General features: G+C 37.5%; 1 protein-coding gene across 4 annotated transcripts; it reads left to right on the forward strand.

The window, feature by feature from the left end:
• Positions 1 to 4,308: 4,308 nt before the first annotated feature.
• On the forward strand, positions 4,309 to 12,812 carry TAC1 (tachykinin precursor 1). Of its 4 annotated transcripts, XM_050783000.1 has the most exons (7): positions 4,309 to 4,595; positions 5,004 to 5,135; positions 6,117 to 6,213; positions 6,635 to 6,679; positions 7,226 to 7,249; positions 8,716 to 8,769; positions 12,220 to 12,812. In XM_050783000.1, the coding sequence occupies exons 2-7, from the start codon at positions 5,013 to 5,015 to the stop codon at positions 12,264 to 12,266; spliced, it is 390 nt and encodes a 129-aa protein (XP_050638957.1). In that variant the 5' UTR covers positions 4,309 to 4,595; positions 5,004 to 5,012; the 3' UTR covers positions 12,267 to 12,812. The 4 variants fall into 4 exon arrangements, with proteins under 4 accessions (XP_050638957.1, XP_050638959.1, XP_050638958.1 ...); XM_050783002.1 differs by lacking the exon at positions 8,716 to 8,769 and having other exon boundaries at positions 4,315 to 4,595; XM_050783001.1 differs by lacking the exon at positions 6,635 to 6,679 and having other exon boundaries at positions 4,315 to 4,595.
• The last annotated feature ends 7,251 nt before the right edge of the window (positions 12,813 to 20,063 follow it).

Raw genomic sequence — 20,063 nt, forward strand, 5'->3', positions numbered from 1 at the left:
TCTACAATGTTCAAAGGGAAAGTGCCAAACGTGCATGTCTTAGTAGGATCCCTAAGATAGCAATTAATGAATGATGTGGGGAATGTGGGAAATGTATTCTTGGATATACCTTTTATCTCATTATTGTTTATTACTCGATTCTATGAAATAACCTCTATTTTATGTACTATGGCACATTTACAATATACAGCATCTGAATAAAATTATATAACTGGTTATGCTGAACTAGCAGTTTAGATACTATAAAGTAACTCGTCTTGTTACCTCATAAACCATAAACCACATTAGTATCTGAGAAATTAAAAAGATTTCTAAAATGTCCCACTTCAGGTATAGAATTTTACAAGATTTAGGGGGACATTATCACATCATTTCTTACATTAAAATAACAACAATAACAATAGAAGGCTAAACCAAAAACCTAAAAAGAAATGGTTACTAGACATAAGAGAGTAGAGAGATAGGGATTGAAGGTACACTTCTTTGAATACATAATGTTTTTTGTTTGTTTGTTTGTTCTTTGAGATGGGGTCTAACTCTGTTGCCCAGGCTGAAGTGCAATGGCACAATCTTGGCTCACTGCAACCTCCACTTCTCGCGTTCAAGCAATTAACCTGCCTCAGCCTCGCAAGTAGCTGGGATTACAGGCACCCACCATCACGCCCAGCTAATTTTTGTATTTTTAGTAGAGACGGGGTTTCACTGTGTTGGCCAGGCTGGTCTCGAACTCAACACCTTGTGATCCACCCGCCCCAGCCTCTCAAAGTGCTGGGATTACAAGCATGAGCCACCATGCCCAGCCACATAATGTTTTTTAATATTTGACTTTAGAACCATGTATTTTACATAATTCTAAACTTACATTTAAAAAGTGATCCCTATAACTTGAGCAAAATGAGAAAATGAATCTACCTGTGTAAGAGTTGGTAGCATAACCATACAAAGAACTTTTAAAGAGACTTTATAACTCAGTAGTATGACGAACATACCTAGTGTGATATGCCCTAAAGATTAAAAAAGAACAAAACTGCGAACAAAAACTCTTAATCTGTTTCTAGTAATGATATTGTTGATAATACTGGCATTGTGTATTGGGATAAAGCTAATGAATAATCATGTTGATGTCATTTGGGGTATGTCATTTGGAAAAAGAGATGCAATATAGATCAGGTTAATTTAAAACTCTGTGAGATCCTGATTTGAAAAGAAAGTCGGTATGCATTCATGATTATAGATACACACACACACACACACACACACACACACACTTTTCTCAGCTCTGTCCGCTGAAAGGGTCTTGAAGCAATGAAGAACTCACTAACAATGTATAACAATAAAGCCCAGTTTATGATCTCTAATGGTCATTTTCAATTCTAAAATTAGGGCCCCTTAAAGGCAGATTTCAGGTCAGAAGCAAAACGTATATAACTTCAACCTGAAACATTTTGTCATATCAAAAACAAGAAAAAGCCATAAAAGCCTATTGGCATAAAGTCTCAGGAGTCACTTTGAAGAGTCACTTGCTGGCCAATAATAGGTCTGAACTTCAATTAGAAGAATGTCTGCCATGGATTGAAATATAGTTGGCCCCCTGTATCCATGGGTTCTACATCCGTAGATTTAACTGAACGTAGGTCATAAATATTCAGGAAAAAATGCATCCGTGCTAAACAAATACAGACTTTTTCCCTTTGTGTTATTCCCCACACAATACAGTATAACAACTATTTATACTGCATTTATATTATATTAAGTATCATAAGTAATCTAGAGATTATTTAAAATATATAAGATGATATGCATAAGTTATATTCAAATACCACACCATTTTACATCAGGACTTGAGTATCCACAGGTTTTGATACCTACAGGAGGTCCTACAACCAATCCCCTATGCATACTGAGTGATGATTGTATGTCAAATGTGTTTAAATCCATGAAGTCATAATAATCCTATTTTTTTAAAGTGGGTCTTATTTAAAGGTGTAATTTACCAATTCATTATTTTCAAAATTGGTAGAGAGACATAATTAAGCATTTATCCCATTTTTCCTATATTAATAATGCCTTAGAATAACTAGTTGTTGAGAAAACATGAAAGAAACAGTCTAGCTACTAAACAAATAATAAATGATAAAATCAAAATAGCACTGTTTTGAAAATACTAATGAAACAATAGATCTAGAAAATGATAGTCAAAGGCTGCTAACAACTCAAAAGGAGAAACAACCACATATCATGTGTTTCCTACTAGAACACCACAACACATGTGAAGTAGTCTCGTCAAAAAAAAAAAAAAAGGTAAGAAAAAAACATACAGAGGATCAAACTTCTAAACACAACTACCAATTAACAGGAAATAATCGAAACAGAGAAACAAGTTAAAAGGCAATCAGCAAATTCCAGAATGCAGTACACTCTCCTGACCTGTTTTATCAATAAACTACAAGAGAGAGAGAAAGAGAGAGTGAATTATAGATTCAGAGAGATTTAAGAAACATGCAATAGGAGGAATGTTTGTGTCCCTCCAAAATGCATGTGTTGAAGTCCTAACCCCTAAGGTTATGGTATTAGGAAGTGGGGTCTTTGGAAGATAATTAGATCATGAGAGTGCAGCTCTTATGAATGGGATCAGTGCCCCGATAAAAAGGACCTTGAAGAGCTCTCTCATTCTTTTCTGCCATGTGAGGATATAACAAGGTGACAATATGACAGTCTGTAACTTGGAAGAGGGCCTTAAACAGAACCAGACCATGCTGACACCACGATCTCAGACTTCCAACCTTCGAAACAGTGAGAAATAAATTTCTGTTGTTTACGTCACCCAGACCATGGTACTTTCTTACAGCAGCCTGAACTAACAAAACCAATTATAATATGTGGACTTCATTATAATTCTGATTTCAACTAGTAAACTGCGTGGGGAGGAATTAGGAGGCAATGAGAAATATTTGAATGCTAACTGGATATTTAAGGTAAGGAATTATTTTATGTTGTTTTAAGTGGGAAAATGGTATGGTTATGTTTTTATTTTTTTAAATGCTTACCTTTTATACAGTGATGCTGAAATATTTACAGTTGAAATGACTAAATGTCTGGGATTTTTTTTCAAAATAATTTGAGTGCAGAGGAAACTGGAAGGGTTGTAGATGAAACCTGGAAGTGGATGTACCTCTCTACTTTTGGAGATGCTGATAATTTTCCATATAAAAGTTCTGAAAACAGAAAATAAAATGCTCACATTGTGAGGCTAAGGTCAAAAGAAATCAGAAATGCATGAGAATTTCCAAATCCAGGGTTATTTAAGAACAACATAGAGGAAAAAATTTCTGGTTTAAGTTGCAAAAATGTGTTTCTTTTATACAATATACTAACAAATCATAATTAACTGAAAAATGTAACACTTTATATGTAAAGGGGAGAAAACTACTCCACCAAAGATGCCGCATTCATTTAGAGATCAAAGAAATGTGTCTGCCAGGCAACCAAGGGCTCATGGAAAGCTGTGGTTTGTGTACAAATGCTATTTGTCTAATATTTTGTGCGTTAATGACTGTCCCATTAGCATCTTCACTACACTTATTTTCATAGAAAGGAGAAACATGATTTATAGAGCCCTTTAGTGACAAGGGTGAGGATCCTATACATTATGTTGCTGGTTTCCTAGTCTTCAGCAAGAAAGTGTAGGAGAGAAGCAAAAAAAGTCCTGTTCCAACCCCTGCTCCTGGATGTGACAAGGAAGAGGAGTTACCCAGCTTGAAACAAAAGAAATCCTAAGTCTGACACACAATGTCATGTTTAAATTCCCCTTTCTCCAAAATGTAAAATAAATGTGCTTCCATCTTCTAAAATACTATGGGACTAAACAACCTTTTGTAATGCTAAGGAAATGCCAGTATTCTCATTGATTTAGGAGAGGGATGTTCTGGTCATAGAAAGATGCTGTGTCTCAGAAACATTTAAATACTCTTAAGCTAGAAATAGAGGGGAAAAGAATGCCTCCCTGCATCTCCCCTCAACTGAAGTCCTCCTTTCTTAGCCTGATTTCCGATGAAATGTCTGAATGCCTACAGTTATTTGGCCATCCTCAAAAGTGCAACTTATCCTGACGTCTCAAGGGACGGAAAAGTTACCGAAGTCCAAGGAATGAGTCACTTTGCTCAAATTTGATGAGTAATCTCAGGTGTCATGAAACCCAGTTTCAAAGGAGAGGGGAGGGGGCGTCAGATCTGCAGACGGAAGCAGGCCGCTCCCGATTGGATGGCGAGACCTCGATTTTCCTAAAATTGCGTCATTTAGAACCCAATTGGGTCCAGATGTTATGGGCATCGACGAGTTACCGTCTCGGAAACTCTCAATCACGCAAGCGAAAGGAGAGGAGGCGGCTAATTAAATATTGAGCAGAAAGTCGCGTGGGGAGAATGTCACGTGGGTTTGGAGGCTCGAGGAGGCTGGGATAAATACCGCAAGGCACTCAGCAGGCGAAAGAGCGCGCTCGGACCTCCTCCTTCCCGCAGCCACCGAGAGTGCGGAGCGACCAGCGTGCACTCGGAGGAACCAGAGGAACCCAGCACCCCGCGGGACTGTCAGTCGCAGTAAGTACCCGCGCAGTGCCGGCCGCGGCTGCCCGGGTCACTCCACCCCGCATCTGTCCGAGGTGGCCGCGCTGGGTGCGCCGCTGCGGCGAGGGACAGTGGGGAGACTGGCTTCCCAAACGCCAACGCCCCTCTTTGTCTTCCACCTGCAGAGTTTCCTGGTTTGAAGGTGTGGGTTGGTGGGTTAGAGGGCTGAGGGAGTTGGGATTCAGGGAGAAGAGGGTTGGAGAATCTTTGGGACGCGATTCTCTCGCCTAACGGGTGCAGGTGAGACTTTAGTCCTTGTATTTTTGATCTTAGTTCATCCGTTGTGGGGCAGAAAATTCTGTTGCTCTAACTCTTGGATAACCACCCCTAATAGATATATTATTTCTCTCTTTGGTCTCTTCTCCCACTACCCCTTCCCAGAAATTCAACATGAAAATCCTCGTGGCCTTGGCAGTCTTTTTTCTCGTCTCCACTCAGCTGTTTGCAGAAGAAATCGGAGCCAATGACGATCTGAATTACTGGTCCGACTGGTCCGACAGCGACCAGATCAAGGTGAGGCCCCTTCCCAGGACAGCCCGCACCCTTCTTCCTGGGCTCGGGAGCTGTCACCTTCCCACGCAGCAGCACCCTAGTTAACGTGGCAGGCACCGCGACCACGACGAGAGGCAGCGGATGCGTGCGGGAGGATGGAAAGGGGCGCTATTTCCCGGGTTCCTCACGGGATTTTGTGCCCACGATTCAAGTTTCTTCCCGAGGGCTGCACCGTCCAGCCCAGGAACTCCCTGCAGCAGGGATGCCCTCCCGGATGAGCCCGAGATCCCCACAAGATCATAAATCTCGTAAGCTTTCCTCCCCCAGGAATGGGGATTTCGGGGGCTCCGGTCCAGCTGCACTGCCCTAGCGTCTGGGCACGGGCAGAGGGCGCCTTGGTCGCGGGCAGCAGCGGGCACACGCGTGAGCTGCAGGGGGATTGGAGGGCCGGAGGCTGGAGGGAAGTTAATTTCCTGCCTTCACGTTTGTTTTGCGGACCTGAGGATGTAGCTTGAAGTTTCCCTTTAGAAACTCGTAGGCTACTGGGGCTGGGGAGCGCGCCTCGGGAAAAGGGTGAAAGTCGTCTATAAAACGTTGTCACCCTTTCCCACCGCAGCCCCAGCCCCAGATCACACACACCTGTGTGCATTTAGGGTGGTGAGGAGTCTACAAAGCCGACACCGAGACAAGACAAAGTCAGGTGGCGGCGCGGCAGATGAGGGAAGGTCCCCGGGCTGGGAGGAAAGAACGGAAAGCGCTCGAGGCTTGAAGACGCCGAGCCAGCTGCTAACTCGCCCTGGCAGGCTTGCGGGGGACGGGACGCGGGTTCGGCGAGGAGGGGCGCAGAGAGGGAGCGCCTCGGGAGGTACCCCGCTCAGCCCGAGCGTGGGGAAGGCTGCCTCCGCCCGCCTCGGGGCCGGAGTACAGCGGGAAGGGCTCGGGTTGCTGGGTGCCTCGCTCCGGTTGCCTTACACGCCCTTTGTCCGTGCTTTTGTCCCCCAGGAGGAACTGCCTGAGCCCTTTGAGCATCTTCTGCAGAGAATCGCCCGGAGACCCAAGCCTCAGCAGTTCTTTGGATTAATGGGCAAACGGGATGCTGGTGAGATGGGCGACCGTCCCTAGGTGTCTTGGGCAGCCCGCCCTGTCTGCTCTCTCCTTCTCGGAGTACCCCAGGGTCTCTCGCTCTGAATAAAGATTTCCACTCCAACAGGGGTGTAACCCAGGCGCGACATTGGCCCACACCGCACTAAGGCGCGCACGGGCCCGCAGGGGGAGGGAAAGATCTGGTTCGCATGCCTCACTGTATTCGAGTGAAGCGCTCCCTTGACTAAAGATCCAAACTGACAAAGGGAAGACACGGGCCTCCAGGGGTAGTACTGCGGTTGATTCAAGTGCATGTGGAACAGGATTTTGTAGCATTCCCTGACATGAGAGTAGATTTGTCTTGGGATAGAAATATTGTTTCCTTGAATTTATCGCACCGTCAGTGGAACATGTAATGACAATTCGTCTCTTGTCAGATTCCTCAATTGAAAAACAAGTGGCCCTGTTAAAGGCTCTTTATGGTAAACATTCCTATAAATCTTTATTTTACTATTGTGTAAAGCACATGTAGGAAAGTGAAATAAAATCTTTTATGGGCTGAAATACAAGATCTAGATGATGCCTGTTTAATAAAGAGATGTATTTGCATACTCTCTCTCGATCTCTCTGTCACTCCCTTGCTGTCACTCTCTCGCTGTCACTCTCTCTGTCTCTCTCTGTCTCTCTCTGCCACTCTCTCTCTCTTTCTCTCTCTCTCTCAATGGGTGGCCAGTCTTGAAGGTGGGAAATACTACAGTCTTATAGTCAATAAGAGGTCTCAAAAGTCTCATAGTCCTAGGTTTGAATCCCATAGAAGGCACTTAATAAAAATTCCATTTGTTTGTTTAAATATTTAGTTTTTATTATTAATAAGTTGTTTAGCATTTATGGTTCTGCCTTATTCCTCAGGATAATATATAGATAGAAAATGTTACATATTTTGATAATCAAATTATTTTATAAAAGATATAATGTAGCATCTTTAAAAACAAATGTATATGTGTTTGCTAATTTTATCTTTCTTCTAGGACATGGCCAGATCTCTCACAAAAGTAAGTTCAAAATTGTTTTGACATTTATCAAATTTAAATGTAAAATTATATTGAATTTCACTTTATTTATCTTACCTTGTTTTCTGTCATAACCCTAAGGCTTAATATGTTTAATGAAGACAATATAAGAATGGGGGAGATTCGTATTACATCCAGAATATGGTTGTTTAAACCTGTGTTGTTTAGACATATTGTACTTAGCAAAGAGGTGCATTATATTAAAAAAGAAAAAAGAAGTCTTTTAAGTCCCTTAAATTGTTAGTTTTAGATAAGAATTTCAATCCTAGGATTAGAAATCTACCATACACATTTCTTCCCACCCACCCACCCCCTAAGCTTACTTTCACTGTAAACAAACAAACAAACAAACACAAAACCCCCACAAGCATTTATAGACATCTTCTAACTCATTTTAGTATGCTTGGTCCAATAATGATGTCATTTATTAGGGTCATCCAGCAGCCAATTAAATGGAATGAGTGAGTGAATATGAGTAGAGAATCCACACTAAAAATGAAGATGGGTAGAGATGCAGTTTTTTAATCCCCTAATTGAATGGGAAAACTTGATCAGTAAAATATTTCTTAGGGCAGCAAAGATGGCAAAATTGTGGTACGTGAAGGTCATTAGATTTGTTTCTCAGTTAATGGAACCAGAGTTGACAAGAAGTGGCAAGGGTCTATCTTCATCATATTGTTCACTCACGTACCCTGTCGTGAATTTGGTGCATTGGGTGGCAGAGCAGGCCGCGTTAACGTAGCAGCTGTATTCTCAACCATTGAAATAAAAACCAAGAGAAATTCTGTCACTGGCATTAAACTAGTAACCTTTCTGAAGAGTTCATCTTTGAAAAATAAATAAATAGTATTCATATTTACTTTCTAAGGATTTGACTTTGAAGGGAATTATATATAAAAATTCTATGTAATAAAAAATGTACTCTATTCATGTCAAAACTAATACACTTTTCTGAAAGGAGTATCTTTTAATATCCAATAAAGTAAAAACAGTGACCTTTTAGAAGATTATAATCATCAAGGAATCTGATTTTAATTAAGGTCTACTTGCTGAGAAGTACAACTTATTAATAACACCAGGAAATATGCTTGGATATTTCACTCTCACACAAATGTGAAATTGACTTCCTAAAAAATCAAAGCTAGCTCAAATGACAATATTTTATATAAAATATATTTTAGAACCTTACATAATAGATAAAATATAATATGAATAAAGAGTGCTTGCTAATATTAAATATAGAATTGAGAAAAGTACTTTCATTGTATTGTGTTAGTGTAATCTATAAAACTTTTAAGGAATCTTTATTTCTTCAGTCTCACCAAAACTTTAAGTAGAAAGATATTTATTATACAGACATATATTCAGAAGCTTGCTTTGTTCTAGTTATAATAGTTTGTTTCCTCAAAGATATACATATTAAAATACCCCTAAATGTATTTTTCCAGGGCATAAAACAGATTCCTTTGTTGGACTAATGGGCAAAAGAGCTTTAAATTCTGGTATGTATGAAATCATGACTGAAAATAGACAGTATCTCAAATCTATTTCTATTTTTTTCTAAGACACAGTTTTTAAAATATTAAAAAGGAGTAGTAGATACAAAAATGAGTATTATGGTGAAAAAAATTGAATTGTTGTAACCACAAATGGATTTATGGGTAGTTAAGCTAATATTACCACAGTATCTGTCTATTTCTCTCCAATCACCATTCTTACCAGTGTCTGCCCCATTTAATCATTACCCAACCTGAATCTTTGGGTTAGTCCTATATTCTTTCCTGTAGATCTGTTAAATAAGCCTTGTTTAACTTTACTGAACTAAGGGGGAGTGGGGAGTGCAGGGAAGAATGAGGCTAATTTTCACTTATCAAAGTAATTTGAAAGTTTTAAAAGACATTACATCTGGTGATCTTCCAACACAAAAATAAATTCACAAAACAAATTCTTTATACAAATTAATCACTTTTCTGAAGTTGTAGAAATTCAAAATCTAAACATCCTGATGGATGTTGGAGAGGATGTGAGTGACATGGTTTATTCCAGTACTTTCAAAAAGAAACACAATTAAATATCCTTGAGTGTTGTAAATTGGTTCTGGCTATAAACTCCTTAGAGAGAAAGGATGCCACAATTCTCATTTTAATTCTGAACAACTTTTTCATATGATATAAAGGCTGCAGGTTTCCTTCTCTTCAGTTTCCATCTTCTTTGTAAATACCACATATATATATATATATATATATATATCTGAAAACCATTATTAGTTAACTCATTCATCACACTGATTTCAAGGTAAATAAACCCTATATCATTTTAATAGAAGATCACTTTTTGTTAAGACCTTATAGCTCTTACCTCCAGGGCTTCTTGGAAAAGCTATTCAAATTCTATTTTGCCTTCAGTGAAAATAGAATTAAAATACTAAATATGTAATTAATTAGAAAGTAATCAGCAGCTGTCTTACCCATTTATAATATTTCTAGTTTCTAGACAATCTATAAGATGTGCTGGCTTAATTCTTAATTGTCTGGATCCTAGGAAAAATAATTATCCTAGTGTTTTTTAATGGAGATTTTTTCTTTATTGTGAAATGGGTACAACAAATAAAACCACTTTCTGTGGGGCAAAAGTTAAAACCCACGATGCAAAAGAAAAGTTAACGCAATCTGGGCTACAGCAGAAGCCAGAGAATATATTCATATAATTGAAAAGTTCTAAGCACTTCATAATTGACCTTTTGATACATAATTTCTAATAAATTTGGAATTTGTAGTTCCTGGTGTTGAAGTCCGCAGGACAAGCTATCCCAGTGTTTTTACTGGGTCCCCATTTTCTATTTAGACACTACCTTTGCATTTTCTCACCAGTCATTTTGGGCTGCCGAAGGGTAAGTGAAGTGTAAGAAATTATCAATGTGCCTTAATGAAAAACTTGTAATTGTTTTATTAATATGTATTATCTTCCCACTTTTGGAAATGAAGTATAAATTTAAACCACAATGGCTTTTATTTGTATCAGTACATACTAGTCCTCACTTAACTGTAGTTTTCTTGATAATCATATTAGTCATCAACTTTCCATTTCCAGAACTGATATAGGTTTCAGAACATGCTTAACGTTACAAATAATGTAGATATTGTACAAGTTAGAACAGATTAAATACTATTAAATGTACTTAAAATAATAACATGATTGTAAGTAGTGATAAATAGAATCACTGTAATGAATCAGGATCAATTTATAACTAAATCTTTGTTCCTCCATTTTAGTTAAGAAAATATAAATAGGTGAAAAATGGGCAAACATGTGATCTGATCCACAGTCAATCAGGGATGTTTTTATATACCTCATTGAGGCAAGGTTATCATAGCTTTAATCTACAGCCATCTGATCTTTACCCACTCATGGTCAGGGACCCCTTTGACAATCTGATAAATCTAGATAGATGCCCTTTCCCAGAGAAAACCTCATCAACTCATGCACTCAAAAATTTATATCAGGCTTCAGAGGGTTCAAAGACCAGGTAAGAAACTCTGCTTCCATGTAAGAGGACATTATGTTCCAGCTAAATCACTGTCTGTCTTTAGTTGGTTTACATTAGCTTTCATCTAATTTCTCTGAGGAACAGAGTCATGTTACCTAAAGCTTGTCAGAGACTGAACTTGGGCTATTCATTCTGTTCCTAATATAATCAAACCAGAATGAGAAATAAACTGTTTCCTTCCCTTAAGCCTGTCCAGTGTTGGCTCAGACTATTCTGCCTCACAAGTGCATACTTAATTGATACAAAATATGCAGCTTACCGTTAACCGCACTTAAAGGATAGTTGGGTGTTTAAGACCAGTATTAAAAGCAGGAAGTGATAACACTGGTGCCTTTACCTGCCTTCTCTGTCAACAAACCTTCTCACTGAGGAAACTGTTTAGAGTAGCACCTATTATTCCTACAGATCCTTCACAGATCTTTCCGCTGTTTTTGTTTACATTCAGTATTTTATACAGGCCATACTGAATTTCAAAAAGCATAGTAGTTTCACTATACCATATGTCTAAGTCTATAAGGTATTAGTTAAGATGATGAAAAATATCCCAAAATATCTTGATCACAACAGTCTGATTTTTACCCCTTTGTGGTTACAGATCCCTTTGAAATTATATATAATATAACATATAATTTTGGCATTTTTTTGTCCAGATAATCAATGTATTTAAGTTATTTGCTAGCTATATGTTAAATACCTTTGGAAGCAATAATTAACCCTTCACAGACCATTAAGGTGCTAGTGAAAAGTTAAACAGTATGGTATTTAGATGGCTCAACTGACTTACCTACGGTAAATGGGCTGTTTTTAGTCTTGAGGGCAATCCATCACTGGGAGGTATCCACAAGTGAGGAAGAGACCCCCACACAATTAGATGCCCCTTGAGCAGAGATCAGCAAACTTTTCCTGAAAAGAAACAGATTAGAAATATTTTAGGCTTTGTGAGCCATGTAGTCTCTGTTGCAACTACCCAAATCTGTTCTTTTAGGCCAAAGCAGCCATAGACAATATGTAAATGAATGAGTGTGTCTGTATTCCTGTAAACCCATTTATAAGAACAAATGGTTATTTTAGGCATTGTCCTTTCTATAATTCACTGTGGGTATCTGCCACTGCTTGAGAAAGCTGCTGAGAATCAACACTGCAATATATTGTGGAAATATGCTTTGGGGGCACGAAGTATATGATAAATGATGAAAGAAACTGAGTTCTGTGGTCAGATCATTTCCCATCAGGATAGAGACTGAGGCAGGATGGGAAGATATGCAAATTACATTCTTAGAAATACTTCTGTAAGGGAAAATGTCATTAGGAGTTTAGAATAAATTACTATATGCCCTGAACTTTAGTTGTGTAACTCCCTCAGTGAATTCACTTAAAAAACATTTTATCTCCTCTTTGTTTTCAGTGGCTTATGAAAGGAGTGCAATGCAGAATTATGAAAGAAGACGTTAATAAACTACCTGACGTTATTTATTCAGCTTCATTTGTGTCAATGGGCAAGGAAAGGTAAAATAAGACATGCACTATGAGGAATAATTATTTATTTAATAACAGTTGTTTGGGGTTGAAATTTCAAAAAGTGTTTATTTTTCATATTGTGCTAATATGTGTTGTAAACATGTTTTAATTCCAATATGACTCCCTTAAAATAGAAATAAGTGGTTATTTCTCAACAAAGCACAGTGTTCAATGAAATTGTAAAACCTGTCAATGATACAGTCCCTAAAGAAAAAAATCATTGCTTTGAAGCAGTCGTGTCAGCTACTGCGGAAACGGCGGGAAACTCCTGACAGTCTTGTGCTTTTCCTATTTGTTTCCATGGTGAAAATGTACTGAGATTTTGGTATTACACTATATTTGTATCTCTGAAGCATGTTTCATGTTTTGTGACTATATAGAGATGTTTTTAAAAGTTTTAATGTGATTCTAAAGTCTTCATTTCATTGTACGATGTGTTGTGATAGTTAACATTTTAAATAAAAGAAAAAATATCTTGAAGATTTTTGTCACATTCTTTTATTAACATTTGTGTCCAATTAGCAATCTTTCCTTTAATAGGTGAAATATGTTCAAAGCAATTTTGTCTAAAATGCAGTTTCTCTCTCTGTCATGCACTTTTTTTTTTTGCTAAATCATTTGTCATGAGATCATTTATGAAGAACACAACTGCATTTTGGATTCCAAAGAGTAAAGGCTAAGTTCTGGTTTTATATGCTTTTGATTCCTTTTTACAAATAGGATAATAATCTATTTCAAAGATATATTTCACTGATTATTTTCTTGTTGAGTAAAACATCAGCTCACTACCATTTCAGCCCAGCTCAGAGCCCAGGTATAAATGCATCAGTGCCTGAGTCTCACTAGAATAAAGATAGCAAATCAAATTCTCACAAAGATTGTCGGAAGATGATACAGAAAGATGAGGTGTTGATAATAGGGCAACACCCTCACAGCAAAAATAACCCCTTTCCAGCATTTCTAAGAAGTGCCTGTGAATTGCTAATACCTATAACACTCTGTCTGACAGAAGCACATGCATCAGGAATAAATACCGAGCATTGAGAGGGAGGCTTGTGCATTTTGATTGATAAATGTCCTTGGAATCATTTTCTGATTGCACAGAGTATGTGAAGTATTGACCAGCAGAAAAACAATGCAGACAAGCACTGTTCAGTGAAGTAAAAAACATGAATGTAGCCTGGACTGGTGACTGTTGGTGAGCAACCATTTGAAGGAGAGAAGAGCTAAAGCATATTTTAACATTTATGTTTTCAATTAAATATTTTTTTAAAAAAACTCCAACTCATATTCCTTAGTACACAATACATCTAAATATGAAAATTATATAATGGTAAGCAAAATGGAGAAAACCAGAGTCATCCCCTAGAGTCCCACTTCCCAACAGCAATGTTTAACATTCCATTGAATAATAATTATAATAAATAATCATTAGCTAAAATTATATATGTACTTAATCACTCAATGACAGAAATATCATTATTATCATTTTACAGATGGGGTTATGAAGCTTAACGAAATGCTGGGGTCAGAGATTATAATATAATAGAAGTCAGGATTGGAAATAAACTGAGGGGGAAATAGAGCAAATCACTATCTAACAATGAAATTGATTAAGCAAACATATACTAAAACAACAGAATATACAGTCATTTAAAGTGGCATCATGGTGTATTTAATAATGTGGAACAACATATATGGTATGTTGTTAGACATAAAGCAGTATTTGTTATATATATTTACATATATATCTAGCTTTTCTGCATAGCTGTTGCAACAAGAGGAACAATTTTAGTGGATAAGCACATGGGACTCAGTGTCATACCACTCAGGTTTGAATCTTGGCTCTATCACATTACGAATGGCCTTGTAAAGATGGGCGAGTCCCTTAACTTTTCTTTGCCTTATTTTCCTCATACGTAAAATTAGAATAACACTAGTACTTACTACATGGCATTCAGCTGATGCATTGTAAAGCTTTGAACACAATCTTTCACACACAGCAAACATCCAGTGAATGTTACCTGTTCCCATTGGAAGCTGCTGTTCAAAATGCCAGTGTGAAAATTAGTTCTATATTTTAACCATAAAACATTTTTATAGGCACTAGACACACTGAACAAGCAACAGCATGGGGTGGTATTTAAATCTTTGCCTCACAAATTAAATCCAGGCTATATCACAAATTCGCGGTGCTTTGTGCTGTTCATTGCCGCACTAGGTAGTCCCCATGGCCCCTTCCCACTCTGAAATTCTATAAATCCCTGTGGTATGATCCCACAGTGCCGCATCAAGACATGCATTGGCGAACCTTCACTCATGCCTGCTTTCCCACTAGGCCCAGAAACCCAGTGGCAACACAAATAGGAAAAGGGACAGAAACTTCAGTTTAAATTTCTGCTCAAAACATTTATTATTACTTTCTCTTTGTGCCATATTTCCTTTAAAGTAAGTTTTCTTCACCTATATTCTTTCTTAAGTATTTTATTCTGTTATGAAACAGCAAAAAGACCAAACTACCTAAAGTTACCTATATACATTATTGCTTTGGTTTTTGTTTATTTTGGTTTTATTTCCGTATTGGTCTGGGCCCAGGATAAAAATAAATGATTTTCAAGTTAATTTGAGATGGGGTTAATAAAGGGACCAGTTACAAAGTTATGGGCAGCATATAGAGAAGCTGGTAATGGTATATGGTTCTACATGCTATGTCCTTGGGAGCAACAGCTACCCCTAAGCCAATAGGATCAACTTGAGGAAATGAGAGTCCTTATATGCAAAAGGCTGCTTCATGGCAGTGGTCTTCAGTAAAAGAGTGGAGCCAAAACAAGGTGTTCAAGTATGGGTGGGAGGAGGAGAGTGGGGTGGCCAGGGAATAAATATCCCATCCTCATTGCCACCCAGCTGTCTGATCTCCTGTTGGTACCTCCCACTGGGCAAACCCAACTGGAAAACAGAAGAGTAGGAGCCCTTGAATGCTGTCTACACAGGTAAGCAGCACATACAGGGCTCTTGCGCATATGGAGAAAGCTGGCAGGTGCATTGGTGGGGTGGGGCAGGGGAGGAAGAAGGAAGATATTCAACACGTGTGCCCTGTTGTCTTGAATCGAAGAGAAATTAATAAGCAGAAATCCAAATAAAGGAAAGCATACAGTAACAAGAAAAGTCCTTCTCTATATCCCCAGGGATATAGTTTCACATGAATCCATCCAGACAGACAAAAATAAGAGTATCTTGTCTCAATTTGAGCATGTGCTGAAATCTCTTCTTCTAACACAAAATAATTATGAATGATTTTTAAGGAAGTTAGTATGTTGGGATTTGTGCAAAACACAGGAAAGATTTTTATTATATCAGAAATTATGTAAATCCCCAGAAAAGAAGCAGAACGGAAGCCACAACAGTAAGTCATAGTCCTAGCAGGAAATTGCAGAGGCTACGGGGGAAGGTGCCAACCCCAGAATAAGGAATTGACCACTGCAGACAACAGACTTGCTAGCAATACTGGATAAGTATTGCAGCCATGAGATAAAGGGACAAAATATTCAAAACTCTTAAGGAAAACAGTGTTTAACCAAACTATCACTTAACAGTGAGGATGAATTTGTGGAAGAAGAAAAGCCAACTAAGAGCTGTTAGCTTAAGCCTTATTAAAACCATTGCAACATGAGAATAGCTCAAAATAGCTGTTCTGCTGAAGAGCAGGTAGTCTAAGGAATTTATATGTTAGATGAGCCAGGTGCAGCAGCTCATGCCTATAATCCCAGTGCTTCGGGAGGCTGAGACGGGAGGACTGCTTGAGGCCAAGAGTTTAAAACCAGCCTGATCTTAGAAAAGCAGGACCCCATTTCTACAAAAAACATAAATGAAACATTAGCTGGGCATGGTGGCACATGCCTGTAGTCCTAGCTATTCAGGGAGCGAGGTGGGAGAATAATTTGAGCCCAGGAGTTTGAGGTTAAGGTGAGCTGTGGTCGTGCTACCATATTTGAGTCTGGGTAACAGAGCAAGACCCTGTTTCTGAAAACAAATGAACAACAACAAAACATATGAATTTACATGTTAGGTTGATGAAGGTCAGTCAATATTTCACTATATCCTGAAAATTGTCCACTGTTCCAATTCAGAGAAGGTATGGGGCTGTATTAATAATGAAACAGGATTCAGGTCCTGCAAGACTGAAGATAAGCTTCTACCCAGCTGTTATCCAATTTGGGTCTGGCAGGAAAAGTAAGGAGAAAGAGGTGCTGGCCCAGATCTTACTAGGGTCAGTGAAATAAATTCAGTCATTCACCTTCTTTCACTAATTAAGGGCATTTTCACACATCTAAAACCTCAGAAAGTTTATGCCCACCTTCTTTGAAAAAATTACTAAGGACATATTTCAGCAAGAAAAAAACTAAATCTGGGAGGAAATAATTATAAGAAATATGGTGAGCAAAGTAATTATTTTAAAAATATTGCTAAATTGAAGGGTTATGTATATGTATGTGTGTTAAATAAACAATATAGGAGTAAAATCTGATAAGATGTCAACATGGGAGTTAGCTAGGGGAGAAGGAAGGACAGTATAAAAGGAAATGAATACATGCTAAATTTATTGTGTTACTGAGGAGGCTAGGACATAACCCAGACTTTTTTTTCAAAGAATGTGTAAGTTTCTGTGAGTGAGTTAAAAATATACACAGGTTAAAACTAAAAGAATAGATGAATAAGTAACTATCAAAACAGAAGAAGGAAAATGTTGCAAAGCACAATCTAATCAACAGAAGGAAAGAAAGTTTTTAAAAATCTTGGTTAAAAAAACTAACTAGGCCGGGCACTGTGGCTCACGCCTGTAATCCCAGCACTTTGGGAGGCCAAGGTGGGCGGATCACCTGAGGTCAGGAGTTCAAGACCAGCCTGGCCAACATGGTGAAATCCCGTCTCTAGTAAAAATACAAAATTAGCCGGGGTGTGGTGGTGGGTGCCTGTACTTCTAGCTACTTCGGAGGCTGAGACAGGAGAATTGCTTGAACCCGGGAGGCAGAGGTTGCAGTGAGCTGAGATCATGCCACTGCACTCTAGCCTGGGCAGAAAGAGCAAAACTCCATTTCAAAAAAGCAAACAAACAAACAAAACAAAACCTAACTAAACATTAATATTTGCATAAATATGAGTAGCTTTATTAGACCTACTAAAAGACAGAGATTTCAGGTTGCTAAAAAGATTTTAAAATGTAGCTATTTATTATTTACCAAAAGACAAACCTGAAAAAAAATAGAAAAGTGTTAAAAAATAAAGGGATATTTTAAAAATCTGCCAAATACTAACATAATGATTATATAGCAATTTTACTGTCATATGAGTCAGTAAAAAATTTTCCTGGTGAAAATTCCAGGAAATCAAAAATGATTATGAATATCGATAAAAGGAATAATCTACTAAGAACACATAACAGCTTCAAACCTTTATGAATATGAAGTTAATTCAAAATATATAAAGGAGGCTCGGCACAGTGGCTCACACCTGTAAACCCTGCACTTTGGGAAGCCAGGAAAGAAGGGTTGCCTGAGTCCAGGAGTTTGAGACTAGCCTAGGAAACATAGCAAGATCTCATCTTTACCAGAAAGATTTTTAAAAATTGTATGTGTGTGTGTATATATATATATATATATATATATATATAATTGTGAAGAATGCTGCAATGAGCATAGGAATGCAGGTATCTCTTCAATGTACTGATTTCGTTTTTTAAAATACATATATACCCAGAAGTGGGATTGCTGGATCATATAGTAGTTCTGGTTTTAAATTTTTGAGAAATCTCCATATTGTTTTCCATAAGTTGTACTGATCTACATTCCCACCAATAGTGTACAAAGTTTTCCTTTTCTCCACATCCTTGCAACACTTGTATTTTGTCTTTTAGGTAATATAGTCATTCTATTATAAGAAGTGTGTATATATATGCCAATTAAAATATTTTAAAGTATTAAAAATATGTAAATAATAGCTATGAAAAATGTCAGTTTTTCAGTCAAAAAGTAAGCAAGTGCAAGAGGAATTAAATAGACATATAGATAATTAAGACAAATAGACATATGCAATCAAGAATCTTCATCCCTAATGAACCCCAAAAATCCTCAAAAAATACTAGCAAGTCAAATTCCACAGCACATTAAAGGAATCATATACCATGGTATTTATCTCTGGCTTGCAAAGATGGTTGAACATATGCAAATCAGTTGATGTGATTTAATAGAATGAACAATAAAAATCATATTATTTCAATAGATGCAGAAAAAGCATTTGACAAATTCAACATTCTTTTATGATTAAAACTCTCAACAAATAACTACAGAAAGAATATACTAATATTCTTTTTGTTATGTTTCTCAACATGATAAAGGCCACACATGACAAGCTTACAGTTAACATTATACTCCACGGTAAAAAGTTGAAAGCTTTCCCTCTAAGATTAGCAACAAAGCAAGGATGCCTACTCTTTCCACTCCTATTCAATATAGTACTGGAAGTCCTAACCAAAGCAATTAAGCAAGAAAAATAAATAAAAAGCATCCAAATTGAAAAGAAAGCAGTAAACTTTTCCCTTTTTGCCAATGACATGACCTTACACATCAAAAACTGTAAAGATTACACCAAAAAAACTCTTGAAACTGATCAATTCCATAAAGTTGTATAATACAAGACCAGCTATAAAATCAACAGAATTTCTGTACACTAACCACAAACTATCTAAAAAAGAAATCAAGAAAATATTATATATCATAGCATTTTAAAAATACATAAAATATTTAGAAATAAATTTGACCAAGGAGTTTCTACATTGTTTTCTACATTGAAAACTATAAAATATTGATGAAATAAATTGAAGATAAAAATAATAAATGGAAAAATATCTTATTTTCATGGATTAGAAGAATTAATATCATAAAAATGCCTATACTACTCAAAGTTATCTACAGATTTAATGAAATTCCTATTAAAATTCCAATGAGGTTTTACAGAAAGTATTTTTGTTTTTTTTATACTTTAAGTTCTAGGGTACATGTGCACAATGTGCAGGTTTGTTACATATGTATACATGTGCCATGTTGGTGTGCTGCACCCATTAACTCATCATTTACATTAGGTATATCTCCTAATGCTATCCCTCCCCCTCCTCCCTCCCCACAATAGGCTCCAGTGTGTGATGTTCCCCTTCCTGTGTCCAAGTGATCTCATTGTTCAATTCCCACCTATGAGTGAGAACATGCGGTGTTTGGTTTTCTGTTCTTGTGATAGTTTACTGAGAATGAGGGTTTTCAGCTGCATCCATGTCCCTACAAAGGACACAAACTCATCCTTTTTTATGCCTGCATAGTATTCCATGGTATATATGTGCCACATTTTCTTAATCCAGTCTGTCACTGATGGACATTTGGGTTGATTCCAAGTCTTTGCTATTGTGAATAGTGTTGCAATAAACATACGTGTGAATTTGTGTGGCACCACAAAAATCATGAATAGCCAAAGCATCTTGACCAAAAAGAACAAAACTGAAGGCATCACACTACCTGATTTCAAAATATACTACAAACGTATAATAATCAAAACAGCCCAGAACTGGCATAAAAACAGATACAGAGACAAATGGAACAGAATAGAGGGCCCAGAAGAAATCCACACATTTACAGTCAAATAACCTTCAACAAAGGCAGCAAGAAGACACAATGAGGAATGGACATT

This window comes from Macaca thibetana, chromosome 3, assembly GCF_024542745.1.
Source record: "Macaca thibetana thibetana isolate TM-01 chromosome 3, ASM2454274v1, whole genome shotgun sequence".
Taxonomy (NCBI): domain Eukaryota; kingdom Metazoa; phylum Chordata; class Mammalia; order Primates; family Cercopithecidae; genus Macaca; species Macaca thibetana.

Bases quoted from the DNA above. Each gene is read 5' to 3' on its own strand.
- TAC1 (XM_050783000.1), top strand. From the start codon at position 5,013: ATGAAAATCCTCGTGGCCTTGGCAGTCTTTTTTCTCGTCTCCACTCAG. The intron at 6,214-6,634 runs GTGAGATGGGCG...GTCTCTTGTCAG, and splicing joins AATGGGCAAACGGGATGCTG to ATTCCTCAATTGAAAAACAA. The intron at 6,680-7,225 runs GTAAACATTCCT...TCTTTCTTCTAG, and splicing joins CCTGTTAAAGGCTCTTTATG to GACATGGCCAGATCTCTCAC.